Raw genomic sequence first — 16,945 nt, forward strand, 5'->3', positions numbered from 1 at the left:
GCTCCCTATATTTATACGCACTTTGTAATTTATTACATCGAATTCTAGTCTGTAATAATTATTTTGTAATGACAATTCTGGGGTGTTAGTGAAATTGGGAGGGGTTTCTTATTTCATAGTTTTGCTATAAAAATTGGGTAAAAATCCAACCTATAGGTCCAACAGTGTGTTGTTGCATGTTCAGTTATCGTATGTTAGAAATCATGCCTATAGGTATCTTATTACGTTCAGCCATTATATGTTAGCAATCCCACCTATAAGTTCAATACTTGGTTTAATTGTGTTAGAAACCATGCCTATAAGAAATCGAATATTCAATGTGTGTCCAAAAACCTCATTCACATGTTGTTCTGCTTACAAATTATAGAAATCATGTCTATAGGATCTAAAATGGTAACAAATTGTAGAAAGCATGCCTATAGGTCTGAATCAACCCAAATATCATTTCTGCCCGTTTGTTCATGAGTTTCCAAACATTGTGTTGTTACTCTTACTAGAAAACATGCCTATAGGATCAAAACAAATGATTCTGGATCTGTTTTTGTGACCTGCCACCGTCACTATCGCATAAAAATGCCTAGACATCATGCCTATAGGTTTAATCCCTACATTTAAAATCTGTAGGCAAATCATATAGGTTTTCGAAGTATAATGGATTTTGCGTATAACTGTCCGCCTATATAAGTCAAGATTCATATAGAGATCTTGCCTATAGGTTTCTATATTCTTAATTGTTTAAAATCAGCAATTGTCTTTGTTAATCTGACTTGCGTGCATTTGTTGTCTAATTGTGGAGGACAACTTGAGCCATTATTTGCTTACAAATGAAAGTCCTAACTGTTTTGTCTGTAGCTTAGTATTTTTCCCTTTTGAGCAACCTAAGTTAAGGTCTAGAACTACCTAAATAGAGGTCCAAAGCCTCATAGTCCATAGGCACAGGACGGGTAGTGCACGCATAGGGTATGGTTTAAAATCAACTAGTGTGCTTTAGGTAACAACTTAAAGATAGTAATCGGGTAGAAGGAGATGATAGTTTGTGCCCGATGAATAAAATGAGTAACACCCCGACTCGAGGGAGTTACGGAGTATTATTTATGTTGCACGGGGTGATCCTTTAGGCTAAAAAATTTAGGATCCCCCATCCCTATTAAATATTCCTCTCGCTTCTTTGGACTAATTCATAAGTTGAGTTCGGTTGGGATCCATCGTTGTGGACCTCGAGGGGTTCCTAACACCTTCCCCTTAAGGTAATTTTGAGCCCTTACCCGATCTCTGGAAATGTAAACTGGTACAACATGAGTTATCTGCTCTAGTTGCCCTAACGCACCTTAATCTGTTAGGTGGCGACTGTTTCAATTCCAATTCCCTACCTTCTCAAAAAGGAGTTGTCCTAGAAATGTCGAAACCCGATTTCGCGAGAAAATGGGGCGCGACGGTTACTTACTTCAAACCGAGCAAAATCCTACTCCGCAATGCCCTTGCCTCTCAAATCGACCTCCAAATGTCCCGAATCTATCCACAAGTAATACAGCACAATCAATAAAGGCTAAAGGGATCAATTCCACAAGAAACTACTAAATTAAACATTAAAATCCAAAATTGACTCCAACCCAGCCCCCGGACCCACGTCTCAAAATCCGACAAAAATCACAAACCCCAAAAGCCCATCCACTCACGAGTCTAACCATACAAAATTCATCAAAATCTGACATAATTTTCCCCTCAAAATCCCTAAAACGCATTCTCCAATTCTCAAGCCCAGTCTCCCAAATTTCACCTCAAAAACTCACCAACTAGGTGTAAAATTAGTGTGGAAACACCATTATTGAAGATAAATAAGCACAAGGACCTTACCTCAGTAATAACTTCAAAACCCTCCTCAAAATTCTCCAAAATCCGAGTTCCAAAATGTGAAAAAAGGTTAAAAATCTCAAAGTCTCACTTTTATATGTTTCTGCCCAGGTTTACCGCACCTGCGGACCCCTTAACGCTTCTACGACATTTCACCTACAGAAAATCCATGGCAGGTATGGATTTAACTTAAAATCAAAGACTTCGCACCTGCGGCCCTACGACCGCATCTGCGTCTATTAGAGGTGCGGAAACCCATCGCACCTGCAGCTTCTTCTCGCACTGTGCCCAACTGTCTGCATCTAGTCTCCACACCTACGGATCCTTCCTAGCTCGTCTTTGGCCTCTTATTTGGCTCCTCCTTCGCTTCTATGGGCTCACACCTGTAGTTCCCACTCCGCAGGTGCAGTTACACCAGTAGCAGTAGCACTTCAGCTGCAGATTCTTCAACTCTAATGAAGCCGTCAACCACCTGAAATCTCCCCGAGGCCCTCAGGACCATAATCAAACATACCAAAAGATCCTATATCATCATACAAATTTAGTCGAATCATCAAAACACCTCGAACAACATCGAAAATACGAACTACACACTGATTCAAGCCTAATGAACTTCGAAACTTCCAAATTCTACAACTGACACCAAAACCTATCAAACCATGTTCAAATGACCTTAAATTTTGCACATAAGTCAAAAATGATACCACGAACCTACTCCAACTTCCAGAAATCCAATTCGACCCAAATATTAGAATTTCCACTGTCGGCCAAAATCGCCAAATTTCCAACTTTCGCCAATTCAAGACTAATTCTATTACGGACCTCCAAATCTCATTCTGGACACGCTCCTAAGTCCAAAATCACCTAAAGGAGCTAATGAAACCATCAAAGTTCAAATCCTAGGTTTTTTACATATAAGTCAATATCCGGTCAACGTTTCCAACTTAAGCTTTCAAATAAGATACTAAGTGTCCCAATCCACTCCAAAACCACTCTGGACCCAAACCAACTAACCCGATACGTCATAACACAGATCTAGAATACAAAAGAAGTAGGAAATGGGAGAATGGGGATACAACTCTCGAAATGACCAGTCGGGTCGTTACAGGTACCTTCTTGGATAAACCAGGTTCTTTAGGAATGGCATGGACTTCATAGTCACAAGCAAGCAGAATATTTGCCCCAAAAGGATCCTTGCTTATACTAATCTCCCACTTCTTTATAGGTACCTTGAAATGTGCAAGTACAGTTGTGAGAATGAAGCCATAGGGAATGACATGAGTCTTGGTGCCATTGATAACCCTATCAAGAAGCTGGATTATAAATCCAGGCCAATTAATCTGCTTCCCACTATCCTAACACTCCATCAGGACCAAGTCCATGAAGGTTGCAATGTGCCTACTTTCATGCCTTGGCAGAACGTATTTGTTGACAAATTCAAACAGCACTTTGTGGGATGGCTTCATCTCACTCTTGTACACAACCTTGGGCCAATTTCCTCCTCATTGTCATTGAATTTTATGGTAATTACAAGGGCAGTAGGAAGATTTCCTAGGCTTGGAACTTGAGCTTTGTATAGTCATTGTACCCATCAGCAGGTACACCCAGAATTTTCCCCAACTCCTTCTCATCGAAAGAGGCTTGCAGTCCTTTCACCATACTAGAGACCCTTCCATTTTTCACCTGAGCATTTGCCATAAACTCAACAATTTTCATTCCTGGGAAACCTGCCATCCATCTGAAGGACCACGCCCTTCCATCCTTGCAACTCCAACTTCTCCATTAGTAACACCATTCCTTGCTCCTCCAAGTCCCTGAGGAGTCTACCCTTCAAAATTGTCCTCTTACCAAACTTGTCTTCTTCAACCATTTTCACTTGTTTTGACTTCATAGCAGACCTAGTTCTTTTTGCCAAGGTGTATGGTTCAGCAGACTTTGATTCAGAAACAGACTTCTTAGTGGAAGTCTTGGCTTTCTTGGGTTTGGGAGTCAGTACCTCCACTTTTTCAGTATCATCTTCATCTAGAAGGACCAGGTCCATCTCATCAGTATCAATAGCCTCAACGGGCCCACTCATCTTTTTCTTTCCTTTAGCAACTGCTTTTCTTTCACTTTCCTCCAAGACTTTCTCCATTTTTTCTTCATCTTGCTTTTTCTGGCTTATGTAGCTCTGCCTCTTGTGGGAGGAATTATAACAGTAATAGAAGAAGCAGAAGGGACGGCCTTCCTTTTCTTGTTTGCCCTAGCAGTGCCATGGGTTTTAGCCTTTGAACTTCCCTTCTTCTTTGGGTTATAACTATCAGTCACCTTTTCTGTAGGTCAACAAGAGTTTCCTGTTCAGATGGAATAGGTTCATCTACATTTTTCCCAAGTTGAATCAACCCTTCAACAGCTTTGCCAAACCCACTTCCCCCTATTTTGCTCACACTCACTTCTATTTTAGCAAATTCCTCTTCCCAAACAACCATTGCACCAGTTTCTTTTGTTAGACCAACATGAGTGGGTGAAGAATAAACCACTCTTTTACCCTTTACCCTCACAGCAACACCCTTGCTCTCTTTTTCTTTTCCCTTTTATTTTCACCTCCAACTTCTCCAGATTTTGTTGTCTCAACACCTGCTATAGACCCTGCCAATACAAATCTATTCTCCAAATTTGCAGCAACTTCAGAAATTGTCACAGGAGTTACTTTAGAACCAAAAGATACCTGTTCAGTTTCGGAAGAACTACTGTCTTCCCCCTTAGTAGCAGACTTAAATGAATCTTTAGATTTCAGAGATTCTTTTTCCCTACCTGCTTTGAATTGTTTGTTTATTTTCTCGATCTGCTCTCCTCCAGTGACAGTCTTACAAGCCATCATTTTTACTCTACCTTTCTTAGAGATTGGTGTGGTTGAAAGAGTGGTAGTGGGTATGGAAGTGGTTTCTTGTGGTGGTGATGAATGGTTTTCAAGAGTGTTGGCCATTTTTGTTCTCGGTTCTGGAAGAAAAGAAAAGTAGATTGTATTTGGAAAGATTAGGGAAGATGGAGAGTGTTTGACGGCTTGAAAAAGTGGTGAAGTGAAGAAAGAAATAATGTTGATCAATATAAAGAGAGATAATTAATGGGTAACGACAGGCTTCTCAAACTTTTAGAAGTCTAATCAAACTGAATTTCAGTTTTGAAAAGACGTTGGAGTCTATCCCTAATATCTAGGTAGTTTAATTCGGTTATGAGTCTTTGAACGGAACTGGTTCACTTGTAACGGATAAGTTCAAAAGAACTTTGGAATTAGGTAGGACTCTACTCATGATCCAAATATAATTATTTCAAATTATGCAGAGTGTAGAAAACATACCTATTTATCTTGATGAACTAGGTTCTTCACTGAAAATTCTCTCGTGTAAGTCTAAATTTGCCAAAACAGAGAAAATATCATTAGATATTAATGAGTCATTTTAGCACATGACACATGAGTATACTATTAAAAGCATGAGACAGAGCAAGATTTAATCTACTTATACACAATTTACAGACTTCCTAACCAAATAAAAAATTAAATTTTTTTAATTTTTTTTCTGTTTAACTTTGAACTGGTCATTTTAAGTGATCTTTATCATCCATAATTCCAACTCGTTCCTCTCAAAGTGATATCTACTCAAGGCTTTTGTGAATATGTCAGCTATTTGCTTGTCAGTAGCACAAAATTCCACAGTGATCAAACATTTCTCATAGTTGTCCCTCAAAAAATGGTGCCTAACATCTATGTGCTTAGTTCTCTTATGATGAACCGGGTTCTTTGTCATACTAATAGCACTAGTGTTATCATAAAATATAGAGACTCAACCACCATCAATTCTAAAGTCCAATAATTACTGTTTGATCTACAACAATTGAGCACAACATGAAGCAACAACAACATAATCAGCTTCAGCAGTAGATAGGGCCACTAAATTTTGTTTTTTATTAGCCCATGAACCAAGAAAGTATACCATACCTGAGGTGCTCTTCATATCCACAAGGAAACCTGCATAATCAGTGTCAACATATCTCACTAGGTTAAAATTACTACATTTTGGATACTAAAGACAAAGGTCAGTGGTGCCTTTTAAGTATCTCAATATTCTCTTGACAACAGTCAAGTGGGACTCCTTTGGATTTGCCTGAAATCGAGCACAAAGACCTACACTAAAAACAATGTCAGGTCTGCTAGCAGTGAGATATAAAAGAGAATCAATCATTCCCCTATACAACTTCTGAACAATAGACCGGTTCATCTATATCCAATTTTGTGGCTATTGCTATAGGAGTATTGATTTCTTTTTATTCTTCCATTTTAAACCTTTTAAGTAACTCTTTCACATATTTCTGCTGATGGATCATTGTTCCATTTGAGGTTTGTTTAATTTGTAACCCTAAAAAGAAATTAAGCTCACCCATCATACTCATTTCAAATTCACTACCCATTAGCCCAACTAAGAGGTCTTTACCTTTTTCCTTTAAGAATAAAGTGTTATCAATTTTACCTTTCTTGTAGCCATGCTCAAGTAGGAATTTTTATAATCTTTCATACCATGCTCTAGAAGCCTGCTTGAGCCCATAAAGCACCTTGTCAAGTATGTACACATGATCAGGACACTCCTTGCTTTCAAACCCTAGAAGTTGCGTGACAAACACTTATTCCTTTAGATAGCCATTGAGGAAGGCACTTTTGACATCCATTTGGTGAAGGGTGAATTCCATGTAAACAACAAAGGCTATAAGGAGTCTTATTGATTCTAGCCTTGTAACTGGAGCAAAGGTTTCATCGTAGTCTATGCCCTCCTCTTGGCTATATCCTTGAACCACCAATCTTGTCTTGTTCCTTGTAACTGTTCCATCTTCATCAAGTTTGTTTCTGAAAACCCACTTTTTGCCAATTACTGATCTGTCCTTGGGTCTTGGTACCAGATGTCAAACTTGACTCCTTTCGAATTGGTTGAGTTCATCTTGCATTCTATTTACCCATTCTGCATCCTACAAAGCCTCAGCAACATTTTTAGGTTCAATAAGAGATAAGAAATCATCAAAAACACAAAGATTCTTTAATGAAGATCTGGTTTTGATTCCATAGGTTAGGTCACTAATTATATTCTCAATGGGATGAGAACTTTGATACGTGTAAGATTTTACAACCAACTGGTTTCCCATTGATATTTCTTCAACGCTTTGTTGTTGTGGAATAGGTTTATAGACATGTCCCCTTGAGGTTTGAGAGTCATTTCCTCTTTGTTCTATTCCCCCTGTCAAGTTTCCCTGGGTTGAAGAACATGTTCCATCACATGTTCCTTCCCCTAGTGCTGCTTCAGTCTGGACTGTGGTTTCATTTGAATTTCTTACCAGCCTAATTGCTTTATCATCATGTTCCTTTGCAACCCCAACTATCTCACATTTCTTTCCATTTCAAAAGGAGACATTACCTCCTTTGAGGTCCTCAAGTGAAAGGAACTGTTTCTTGCTTCCTGTCATATGATTTGAGCAGCCACTATCCATGTACCATATTTGGCTCCTCCCCTTCACTTGGACCTGCAAAAGGAAATCAGGAGTTAATCTTATGAACCCAAACTAATTTGGGTCTCTTTCTATAGGCAAAAGAGTGAATCAGATTCTTTTTAGCCCAACTTAGCAGCCTATTTTTTCCTTGAACAAATTTCTTATTCTTTTGACTGGCCTTTTCTTTTGCAGTGCATTCATTTTTACAGTGACCAGTTTTACCACTGTATGTGCAAATTTTGTTCTCAGGAAGTGTGAGGTACTTGCTTCTGTCTAGCTCATGCTTGACCTTGCTTAGATCCTACTTTAGGACTCTTACCTACTCATCTCTTTTGTATAACTCATCTTTCATTTTTCCTAAATTTTCTTCTAAAGTGAGTTTTGTGTGATCGACTTTCTTTTTACTTATTCCTAATTTCAATTTTAGATTTTCAGATCTAAGCTCTAGGACAGTAGTGTCAAGTTCATGAACATGGTTCTTTAACACAATATTTTTACTTTCATTTTCACTAGCCCTAAGTACCAAATTTTGCACTTAGCTTTCAAAATTACACACTCCTTAGACAGTTGTTCCTTTTTATTATTTAGATCTTCAGATTCATCAATGAAATCTAGAAGTAACTCAGATAGCCTTTCTTTAGACAAAAATTTAATCTTGTCTTTGAGATGAATTACACTTACCTCAAATTCTTCATCAGATTCTCCAATGGCCATGAGTGCTTGTTCATCTCCATCTTCATCATCTGACCTTTCTCCCCAAGCAACAACCATAGCCTTTGTTGATCCTTTGTTCTTCTTGGGTTGAACATGTTCCTTCTTCCTGTTTCTTCGTTTAGCTCTTTCCTTCTTCCATTCAATTTTCCATTGAGGCCAGTTTTTGATGTGGTGATCAGTCTTCCCATACTTGTAGCACCCCTTATTGGTTTGCTTTTCAGGAACTCTTGGTTTGATGCAGCTTCCACTTCTTGAAGGACCCTTTCCTCGCATTAGGTACTTCTTGAAGTCTTTTGTGACCATGTCCATCTCATCATCCTCTAGTTCAGAACCTTCAGTGATTCTGAGTGTCAGGCTCCTTTCCTTCATAGGTACATCCATCTTCATGGTTTGACTTCTAAGTTCATAAGCAGTGAGATTTCTAATTAGCTCATCTAACTTAAGAGTGGCAATGTTCTTTGATTCCTGAATGGCAGTGATTTTGCTCTCCCAAGTTACTGGCAGAACCCTTATCAAAATCTTCTCAATTCTGTCTTGTTCAGGAATAATCCTTCTTAGGTACTTAAGTTCATTTGTGAGTGTGGTGAACCTTGTAGACATCTCCTGGATGATTTCCCCTTCCTTCATGGTGAAATTCTCATATTGAGTATACAGTAGTGTTCCTTTGGACCTCTTCACTTAAGGTGTTCCTTCATGAGCCACTTGTAAAGTGTCCCAAATTTCCTTAAATTCTGTTGTACTCGTCTGGACCAAGTCCACACACAAGCCATTTTTTGGCCTTAGCATTCTTCTCCCATTTCCTCAAGTCCTCAGCAGTGCAGCCAGCTCTTGTTTTTGGCACATATACACCTTCAACATTTTTCTTCATGGTAGCCAGGGGACCATCAGTGATAATGTCCCATAGCTCATAGTCTTCTCTGATGATGTGATCTCTCATTCTGTTTTTTCACCAAGAGTAGTATTGGTCATTAAAGAGTGGTAGCCTAGTAGTGGATTGCCCTTCCCAATATTAAGGTGGTGCACTCATTTTGATATGTTCATAAGGTGTTAGCCTCTTCAAGGATAATCTGCTCGGATACCAATTGATGTTTTAACTTCAATACCACACTAGAGAGGGGGGTGATTTGTGTGGTTTCCAATTTTTTGCTTAAACTGATTATGGAAGGACCTAGTTCTTCTAAGTGTTCCTTAACCTACTACTATTGAAATAGTAAATGCGGAAAGTAAAGAACACAAGTATTTTACGTGGAAACACTTGGCTCAAAAGGTGAAAAATCACGACCTACTTCCCAGTAGGATTTTTCCAAACTCTCCACTAAATCACTGAGCCAAAAACTGCATTTACAAAATACTTTTGTAAACCTAGGATTAACTCTAATCCCTTTGTGGCAAACAGCCTCTAACTGTTGCGACAACTTCAAGTTAACTCTAACTTGAATACTTTGAGTACCTATTACAATTGTCTCTAGATAAAGCTGAAAGATACAATATGAAAATACCTACTACAATTGAACTAGAATAAAAGACTCTCACTTGGAACTGGTTCTTTTATCTGGTTCATGTAGCTTCAGGTTTGCACACTTGAATCACACACGAACTGCTTGTAAAATGCCTTGCTATTTTGCTCTCAATTCACGTTTAACTTCTGCATTTGTGCATTACCTGTAAAGTGAGAACATCTTACAATTTATAGAGTTAGTAGATGAAGAAATAACTAGAGTTCTAATGCTACTCTTCCTTGGTGAAAGAGTTCTAGTTGATAACTTCTAACTCCTCCCTTATCTTGGATAGTGTTCTCTTTGATTAAGGAGTCGTTCTCCTTATCACTTATGCAACCTTTTCGATCAGGAGATATCAATTATACCAAGTTAAGCTTATCTCCTTCACGTGCATCCTACATGCTCGAATTTGCCTGTGTTTATGCACACAAGGGATGTACCTGGTTCATGCTTGAGCTTCCTTTGTCAATCTTCAAAACAAACTTTCACTTGATCCAACATAATATAATTGGAGTAATGAAATAGATCTTTTTCTTTCTTCTTTTTCTTTTATCGTCCATTAATTAAGCCCCTAATTAGGAAAAAGAATATACCTAAATATTACCCTTTTTAGCTTATGCTTTATAATAAGTAAGTAAGAACATGAGTCCAGAAATAAACTAGACTCACATAAATAATGTTGGTTATGTGACTCACATAGTAAAATGCCTTAGTAATTTTATTATTATAAAAGGATACTATTTCCTCATGATTATTTTTGTTCTTAATCTAAAACTATTACGTACAAAGGGAGAATAAAGGATGGTTCTTTCCCTTTGATATTGAACATGTATACTAGAGTCTACTGATAATTATACAGTACTTGAATGAACTTTATTTGTTGAGAAACTCTATGGAAATTTTCTGTAAATTTAACATATTTAAAAGCTATCTACTATTCATAAACACGTGGAATTCAATTTCTATATTCAGATCACTCAATCAATCCCATCCACTCGAAAATTGATGCATAATTATTAATTCGACTTTTCAAATTCGACCTTTTGACATTTGAAAGAGCTCCACCATGAAATAGATATTAAAGAAAAAACACTACTATGGAATTGTGTGTATGTTATATCTTTTACATTAGTATTAATTATTTATTGTCAATTCTTTTAAAGTGACATAGTGAGATTTGCCTTAATGTTTAAGTCACGATATTACCTCTACTTAATTTTCTTTCTGCTTCCAATTAATTAAAAATATTTGAATCCTATACGTGCTCCCCCCCCCCCCCAAAAAAAAAAACCAGCTTGATTTTCAACTAGTTACAGCACAAATATACCAATTATGCCACGTCCAAATTGCTTAATGAGATCAGTAAATGCGTGCTGCTGAATCTTGATTATGGAGGTTCATAATTAATTTCAGCTGCCTTCATTTGTCTAACCCTGAATGAAGCAAGTTGGCTACTAGTAGATTCCACCATTTGGCTACTAGTAGACCCAAATGCCCATCCGTTGCTTTTATACCAAAAGGACCTGCAAACCTTGTCCAAATTGCTTGAGCCAAATTCCTTGAATAGAATAGGTCCACTGTCTCTATTCCATTTGATGGAGGTTGACAACAGTAACATCTAGCTTGGATGTTGTAACTGTTCGGATAATATACTATTAACCATGGGTTTGGTTTAGATATAGTATTAATTATGGAATAACTGCTTATTCAATTTTAATAAAGTCTTAAATAGATCATATATTAGTCTGTGTCATTTGCTTATATAATAGATGATTTAGTGTATACAGTTTAGCTTATATACGGAAGATTAAATCATCGGTTGTTATAAGTATATAGTTTTAGTTCACAATCTAATGATGGAATTGGACAAACTACCATGGATAATTGTAGCACAAGATTAAATATAATTTATCTTAATTATGGGAACTGTTTAATTCCAACTTCTTGTGCTAATACATTTTGTATGTATTGAACGGACCAAGTAGAGATAAGTATTTTATATTGACTTAATGAAATAAACTCTCTAGCCATTAAATGTACTTATACTCTTAATCTTGATATAATTATTATTAGCTGTGTACATTATTATTATTTTGATTTGTTAAAAGGCAAGATTCTTTCATGGGTCAATATGCCTGGTAAATTGGATAATGATAATAATGTACATTGGCGAAGTAATAGTTAGTTAATAGAATCTATGTCTCAGTGTAGAGATTGATTATACACCTTTATGAAAGCTTATAAGTTTTCATGTGTAAACTCGGTCGGTGGATTTTGTATCCGACACATGAAATAAATTAAGTGAAAGTCTAAAGGAAATAATTAATAAATTAAATCGCTAATAATTTAATTTAATTGATTAGTATCTGAATCTTAACATGGAGAGTTAAATAAAATTTAATTGATGAATTTTAAAATTGAATAAGGAGCAATTACGAATTTTTAGTGGAATAATTCGTAATTAATTATGATGGATATTAATTTCAAAAATTAGAAATTAATTTCATAATTGAAAGCCTTGTTAATTAAATTATGTGGTCCCTGTTGTGTCTAAATAATAGGAAATAAAGGAGTCCTTTTTCTGGTGGAAAAAAAATTCAACAGGTTTTGAAAAAGGGTTTTAACCCTTAAAACTTGTGCTATAAATAAATAAGGTTTTCCACCTAGAGCAAAAAGACATGGTGGCCGAATTTCAGCCATATTTTCCTAGAAAATTTTGCCCACACAAAATTACTATTTTCGGATTTGGGTAACACAGTAGAAGACCGTGGAACGTTCGGAGATCATGATCGTGGGGGTGGTGGAGATTTCAACGAGACGATGTAAGATTGAAGGCTCACGTGACTAAAGAGTCGTGTTCACGCTTCAAGAGATAACCTGTGAAATCCCATTTATACTAGTTGTCTAGATTACATGTCATTTTGATATTGGGATTGCTTCCATTGCATATAATAATCCAACAAAATCTTGCTACCTTCTCATCTGCTGGAGCTCTATCATTTACGGCCCTCCAGTTCATGAAGGCCATTTTAAAAGGCACATGCTTGTTCCATATTTTATTGTTCACTATTCCTTGAGTTTCCCTATGTCTGAGGCTTTCCCATGCAGAGGAGACTGAGAAGCTCCCAGTTGAGCTTGTTGTCCATATCACTCTATCTGGCAGGTCTGGGTAAAGCCTGATTTTGTGTTGGTCCACTATATTCTTGACTGAGTTTGGTATGTTTCAATTATTGGATCATACTTCCAATTGCCTCCTTCTGAGACATCTTTTAATTGGACATCTTTAGGTTTCATTCCTGATGGAAAGAGTTTGTACAAAGGACCTTGTTTTGACCAATTATCATACCAAAAAGAGATATTCCCTTCTCTAGGTAACCATTCAATGTTCAGTTCTACCTTCTTCCCAAAAGCGCACAAAGCCTTCCAACTGTGTGATTGCCCTGATCTCCATTGAGAAACTACAGGATGTGTCCTTTTGCAGTATTTAGCTATCATAAAATCTTTCCACAGAGAGTCCCCAGTTCTTAGATTCCACCATGCTTTGGCTGTGAATGAGTCATTTATATCTTTCAAACTTCTGAATTGGATGCCTCCTTCTTTATAGGGACATCACTGAAAGAAGCTCTGCACTCAATACAAATAGTGAAGGTGAGACAGGGTCACCTTGCCGCAGTCCATTATGTGATTTAAAGAACCCAAATCTTTGACCATTAACTATCAGAGAGTACCAGTTGCTTGAAATGTGTGTATGTATTAGCTCCACCCATTTGTTTGAGAACCCCAATTTCTTCATTAGACTACACAGGTAAGACCAGTCGACCCTATCGTAAACCTTTGCCATGTCAAGTTTTAGTACTACATCCCTCCTTTCTTTGGTCTAGATATATCCCTGATGATCTCTTGTGCTAGTAGTATATTTTCATAAATCAATCTCCCTCTAATGAATCCTGACTTATTATTGGAGACTATTTTTGGTTAGATTCGTGTCAGTCGAGCATTTAACATCTTTGCAAATATCTTACTCGAAACATTACACAGGCTAATTGGCCTAAGTTCTGATAGTTTCTGGGGGAACTCCACCTTTGGAATTATTACTAGGCAAGTGTGAGTAAAGAATCTCGGGATAGAGGCCCCTTGAAAGGAGGACACCACTGCATTGTATACATCTTCCGTAGTAACTTTCCAGCATTTTTGATAGAAAAGGGCATTTAATCCATCCGGGCCTGGGGCACTTTCTGTACTAATGGAGAAGACACAATTTTCGGCTTCCTCCAGAGTTGGAATTGCTGTCAGCATTTCATTGTCCTCCTCTGTGACTCTTGGTGTTAAACAATCCAACGCAGACATATCATCTGATGCTTTATTATGGTTAAATATTCCTTGAAAATGTTCTATTGCTGCTGTGGCAATATCTTGTTCACCTATTCTCCATTCTCCATTATGATCCTGAATTCTTTGAATGTTGAGTCGTTTCCTTCTTCCTTTTATTACACCATGAAAGTATGCAGTATTCTTAAGTTTTATAAGAAGTCTGTCCAGTCTTTTCCATATTGTTTTGGTTGGTCCCCTGTTGTCACACCTGAATGTTGCACGGCAGAAGTTTTTACTAGAAACTCCTGATCTCAAAAAATTATGTGTTCGTGGAAAAATAGATGCACTTCTAGAGACCAGTAAGGATGGGTCCAGTTCTGGTTTGTTCAGCAACATAGGAAAGTTAGATTGCCTCGAAAAGCTGAAGTTGGTAAATGATACTCGTCAAAGTAGAAAACAACTACACCTTCCTCCAGCATATATTTTTCCTCAGAAGCTAAAAAAACTCACTCTGATAGATACAGGGTTCGAATGGAAAGATATGTCTATATTAGGTCTATTAGAGTACCTTGAAGTGCTGAAGTTGAAAGAAAATGCGTTTACGGGACAGTCGTGGGAACCAGAGGATGGTGGTTTTCCTCGTCTGCAGGTCCTATGGATTGAAAGGACAGATCTATCTTCTTGGAAGGCCTCATCGGGGAACTTTCCACGACTAAAACGCCTTGTTCTTATAGCATGTGATAATCTTAATGAACTACCAGCTGAACTGGCTGATGTGGAAAACCTCCAGTTACTGGAACTCCAGAGTACGAGTGTGTCTGCTGCTAAATCTGCACGAGCAATACTAAAGAAGAAACAAGAAAAGGAAGGCAGCGGATTCAAGCTTTCTGTATTTCCTCCAGATCTCGGCTTGTAACTTTAAAGACTGCTTCATTGACACTAGACTGGTTAGCTTCAAATCTGCCTTTGTCTTCAAATGATTTTATTCCACTGTTAAATTTCCTATAATTACCAATCCTATTGAGTTAGCGCGGAATTAATGTGTTAGCTTGTGCTTGATATCAGTAAGGTAATCAGGATTTAGGCACAGAGTAGTAATGGAAATGTTTCCACACAAAACTACAAAGAGCTTATAAACATGTTTTAGATATCAGTTCTGCACTGCATTCTATATATTAGTTCAACTATTCTGCAGAAACTATAATCTAATTGCTCAAGCACATAAGTACATTCATCTTGGTGCTATATTAGGCTCCAAACACCTGTAATCGACTTTTCAACTCAAAGTTATCACAGTATTCTTAATTGCTTCTAGCTTTTGATGTGATAATTTCAAATTAAAATACACACCAAAAGATTTTCGTCAACAGATTGAAAAATCAGCTTAGATTCTATTATCTTTCAAATTTCTACTTCTATATCCTTTAGCGAGCAAAATTATATATTCATTATATCGTAATGGTAGCAGAAATAGCACTTTCGATGGCTTAACACTATTTTGACTGCTGGTTGACCTAATAATGCTTAAGGGAGTGTTGAGTGTATATTTAGGTATATTCTTATTAAGCTTCTGATGAATTTGTAGTAGTATGTATGTGTCTTCGGTTTCTTGAGCAGCTTAAGCATTGAGATAAGTCCAGTTTGTGCTATGCTGCCTAAGGCGAACTTTAACCAACTTTATCAAGGCAAACATCATAGAGCATCATTTCGGTTTATTTTATATCTTCAATAGTTTCCATTGTCCTGGTAGTATGTTCTAGCCGACATCCACTTATGATACTGATAGCTGATCATGCATTGATTTGCACAGATTTGCTGAATTCTGATACTGGAGGGACTCAGCGATAATCAACCTTTCTGCTTGCTACTACTTCATTTGCCTCGCTGGTTTTAACAGAGAAGTCTCCTGCATTTTGTTTCAAGTCGGATGAACCTTAAAATGAAAGCAGCATTTGGTTAAAAAGAGACTTCCACTGCCAAAATGCAATGCAGATCAACTTGGAGCATTCTCTAATCAATTGTTATGCTTGGATATCTTCACAATAAAGCAGAGCCTGGAGAGTGTCGCTTTTATCTGTATTGTTGACATGTTGAATATGACTTCATTCTTGAATTACTTGTTTTATGCTCTTCCTTTGTTTTTCTTCTTCTTTAAATCTTCTTTATTTTTCCCCTCTGGACTTATTTTGATGTACATAGATGAATTGCTGCGCAGAACAGTAAATGTTACTTTATTGTTATTGTTGTTACTTATTTGTTTTTCTAGCTGACAATAATTACAGAAGAATCTACTGCGAACAAGATACATGATTCTACTCTGATGTCTAGTTTTTTCTTCCTCTTGCGGAAGCCAAATGTATATAGTATGGATAAGTCACAACTATTATACCAAAAATTATGACAGTCACCAAATAATAAATAAGACAATAAAGCAACAATAAGAGGAACACCAGAATTTACGAGGTTCGGCCAATTTTGTCTACTTCCTCGGACACAGCCAATATTTTATTCCATTCCAAAAATACAAGTGAAATAATACTAAAGAGAGAAGATACAAATGCCTTAAGAAGATGAGAAGGCAAATGAGAGGTGTGTTTAAATCTCAAACATTATGCCTCCTTTTACAAGGAAATATTCCCTACCAAAAGGCTAAACCACCAAGGTGGGATTTGACAAATTCAACAAATCTCCACCTTGGCAAAAATTCACATCTTCAATTTTCTCTCTATAACAAATTTTGGTTGTATCTTCATCTTCAATCTTCAGTGTTCAACAATGTTGATCAAATCCAAACAATGTTGAAACTTGACCGCAGTCACCACTTTTGTCAGCATATCAGCAGGATTCTCTGTGGTATGAATTTTCTTCACCATGACTCCACCTTCTTCTATGATTTCTCGTACGAAATGATACCGAACATCAATGTGCTTCGTCCTTGCATGATAAACTTGGTTCTTCGCTAATTGAATAACACTTTGACTATCACAAAAAATTGTGATACTTTTTTGTTCAACACCAAGCTCTTTTAGCAACCCCTGAAGCTAAATTGCCTCTTTCAC

The 16,945-nt window shown here is 37.1% G+C and overlaps 1 protein-coding gene and 1 long non-coding RNA gene across 2 annotated transcripts; one reads left to right on the top strand and one right to left on the bottom strand.

Annotated features, from left to right (window-relative positions):
* Nucleotides 1-5,714: 5,714 nt before the first annotated feature.
* Nucleotides 5,715-6,107, bottom strand: LOC138880226 (secreted RxLR effector protein 161-like). The gene is made up of 2 exons (XM_070159904.1): nucleotides 5,921-6,107; nucleotides 5,715-5,857 (listed from the first exon to the last, which is right to left on the bottom strand). Exons 1-2 carry the CDS (start codon nucleotides 6,105-6,107, stop codon nucleotides 5,715-5,717), a joined length of 330 nt encoding a protein of 109 aa, XP_070016005.1.
* A 6,569-nt stretch (nucleotides 6,108-12,676) lies between these two features.
* LOC138880413 (uncharacterized) lies at nucleotides 12,677-16,185 on the top strand. Its single transcript, XR_011403048.1, has 2 exons — nucleotides 12,677-14,833; nucleotides 15,697-16,185. It is a non-coding gene; the product is annotated as an uncharacterized lncRNA (long non-coding RNA).
* The last annotated feature ends 760 nt before the right edge of the window (nucleotides 16,186-16,945 follow it).

This window comes from Nicotiana sylvestris, chromosome 10 (assembly GCF_000393655.2).
Source record: "Nicotiana sylvestris chromosome 10, ASM39365v2, whole genome shotgun sequence".
Taxonomy (NCBI): domain Eukaryota; kingdom Viridiplantae; phylum Streptophyta; class Magnoliopsida; order Solanales; family Solanaceae; genus Nicotiana; species Nicotiana sylvestris.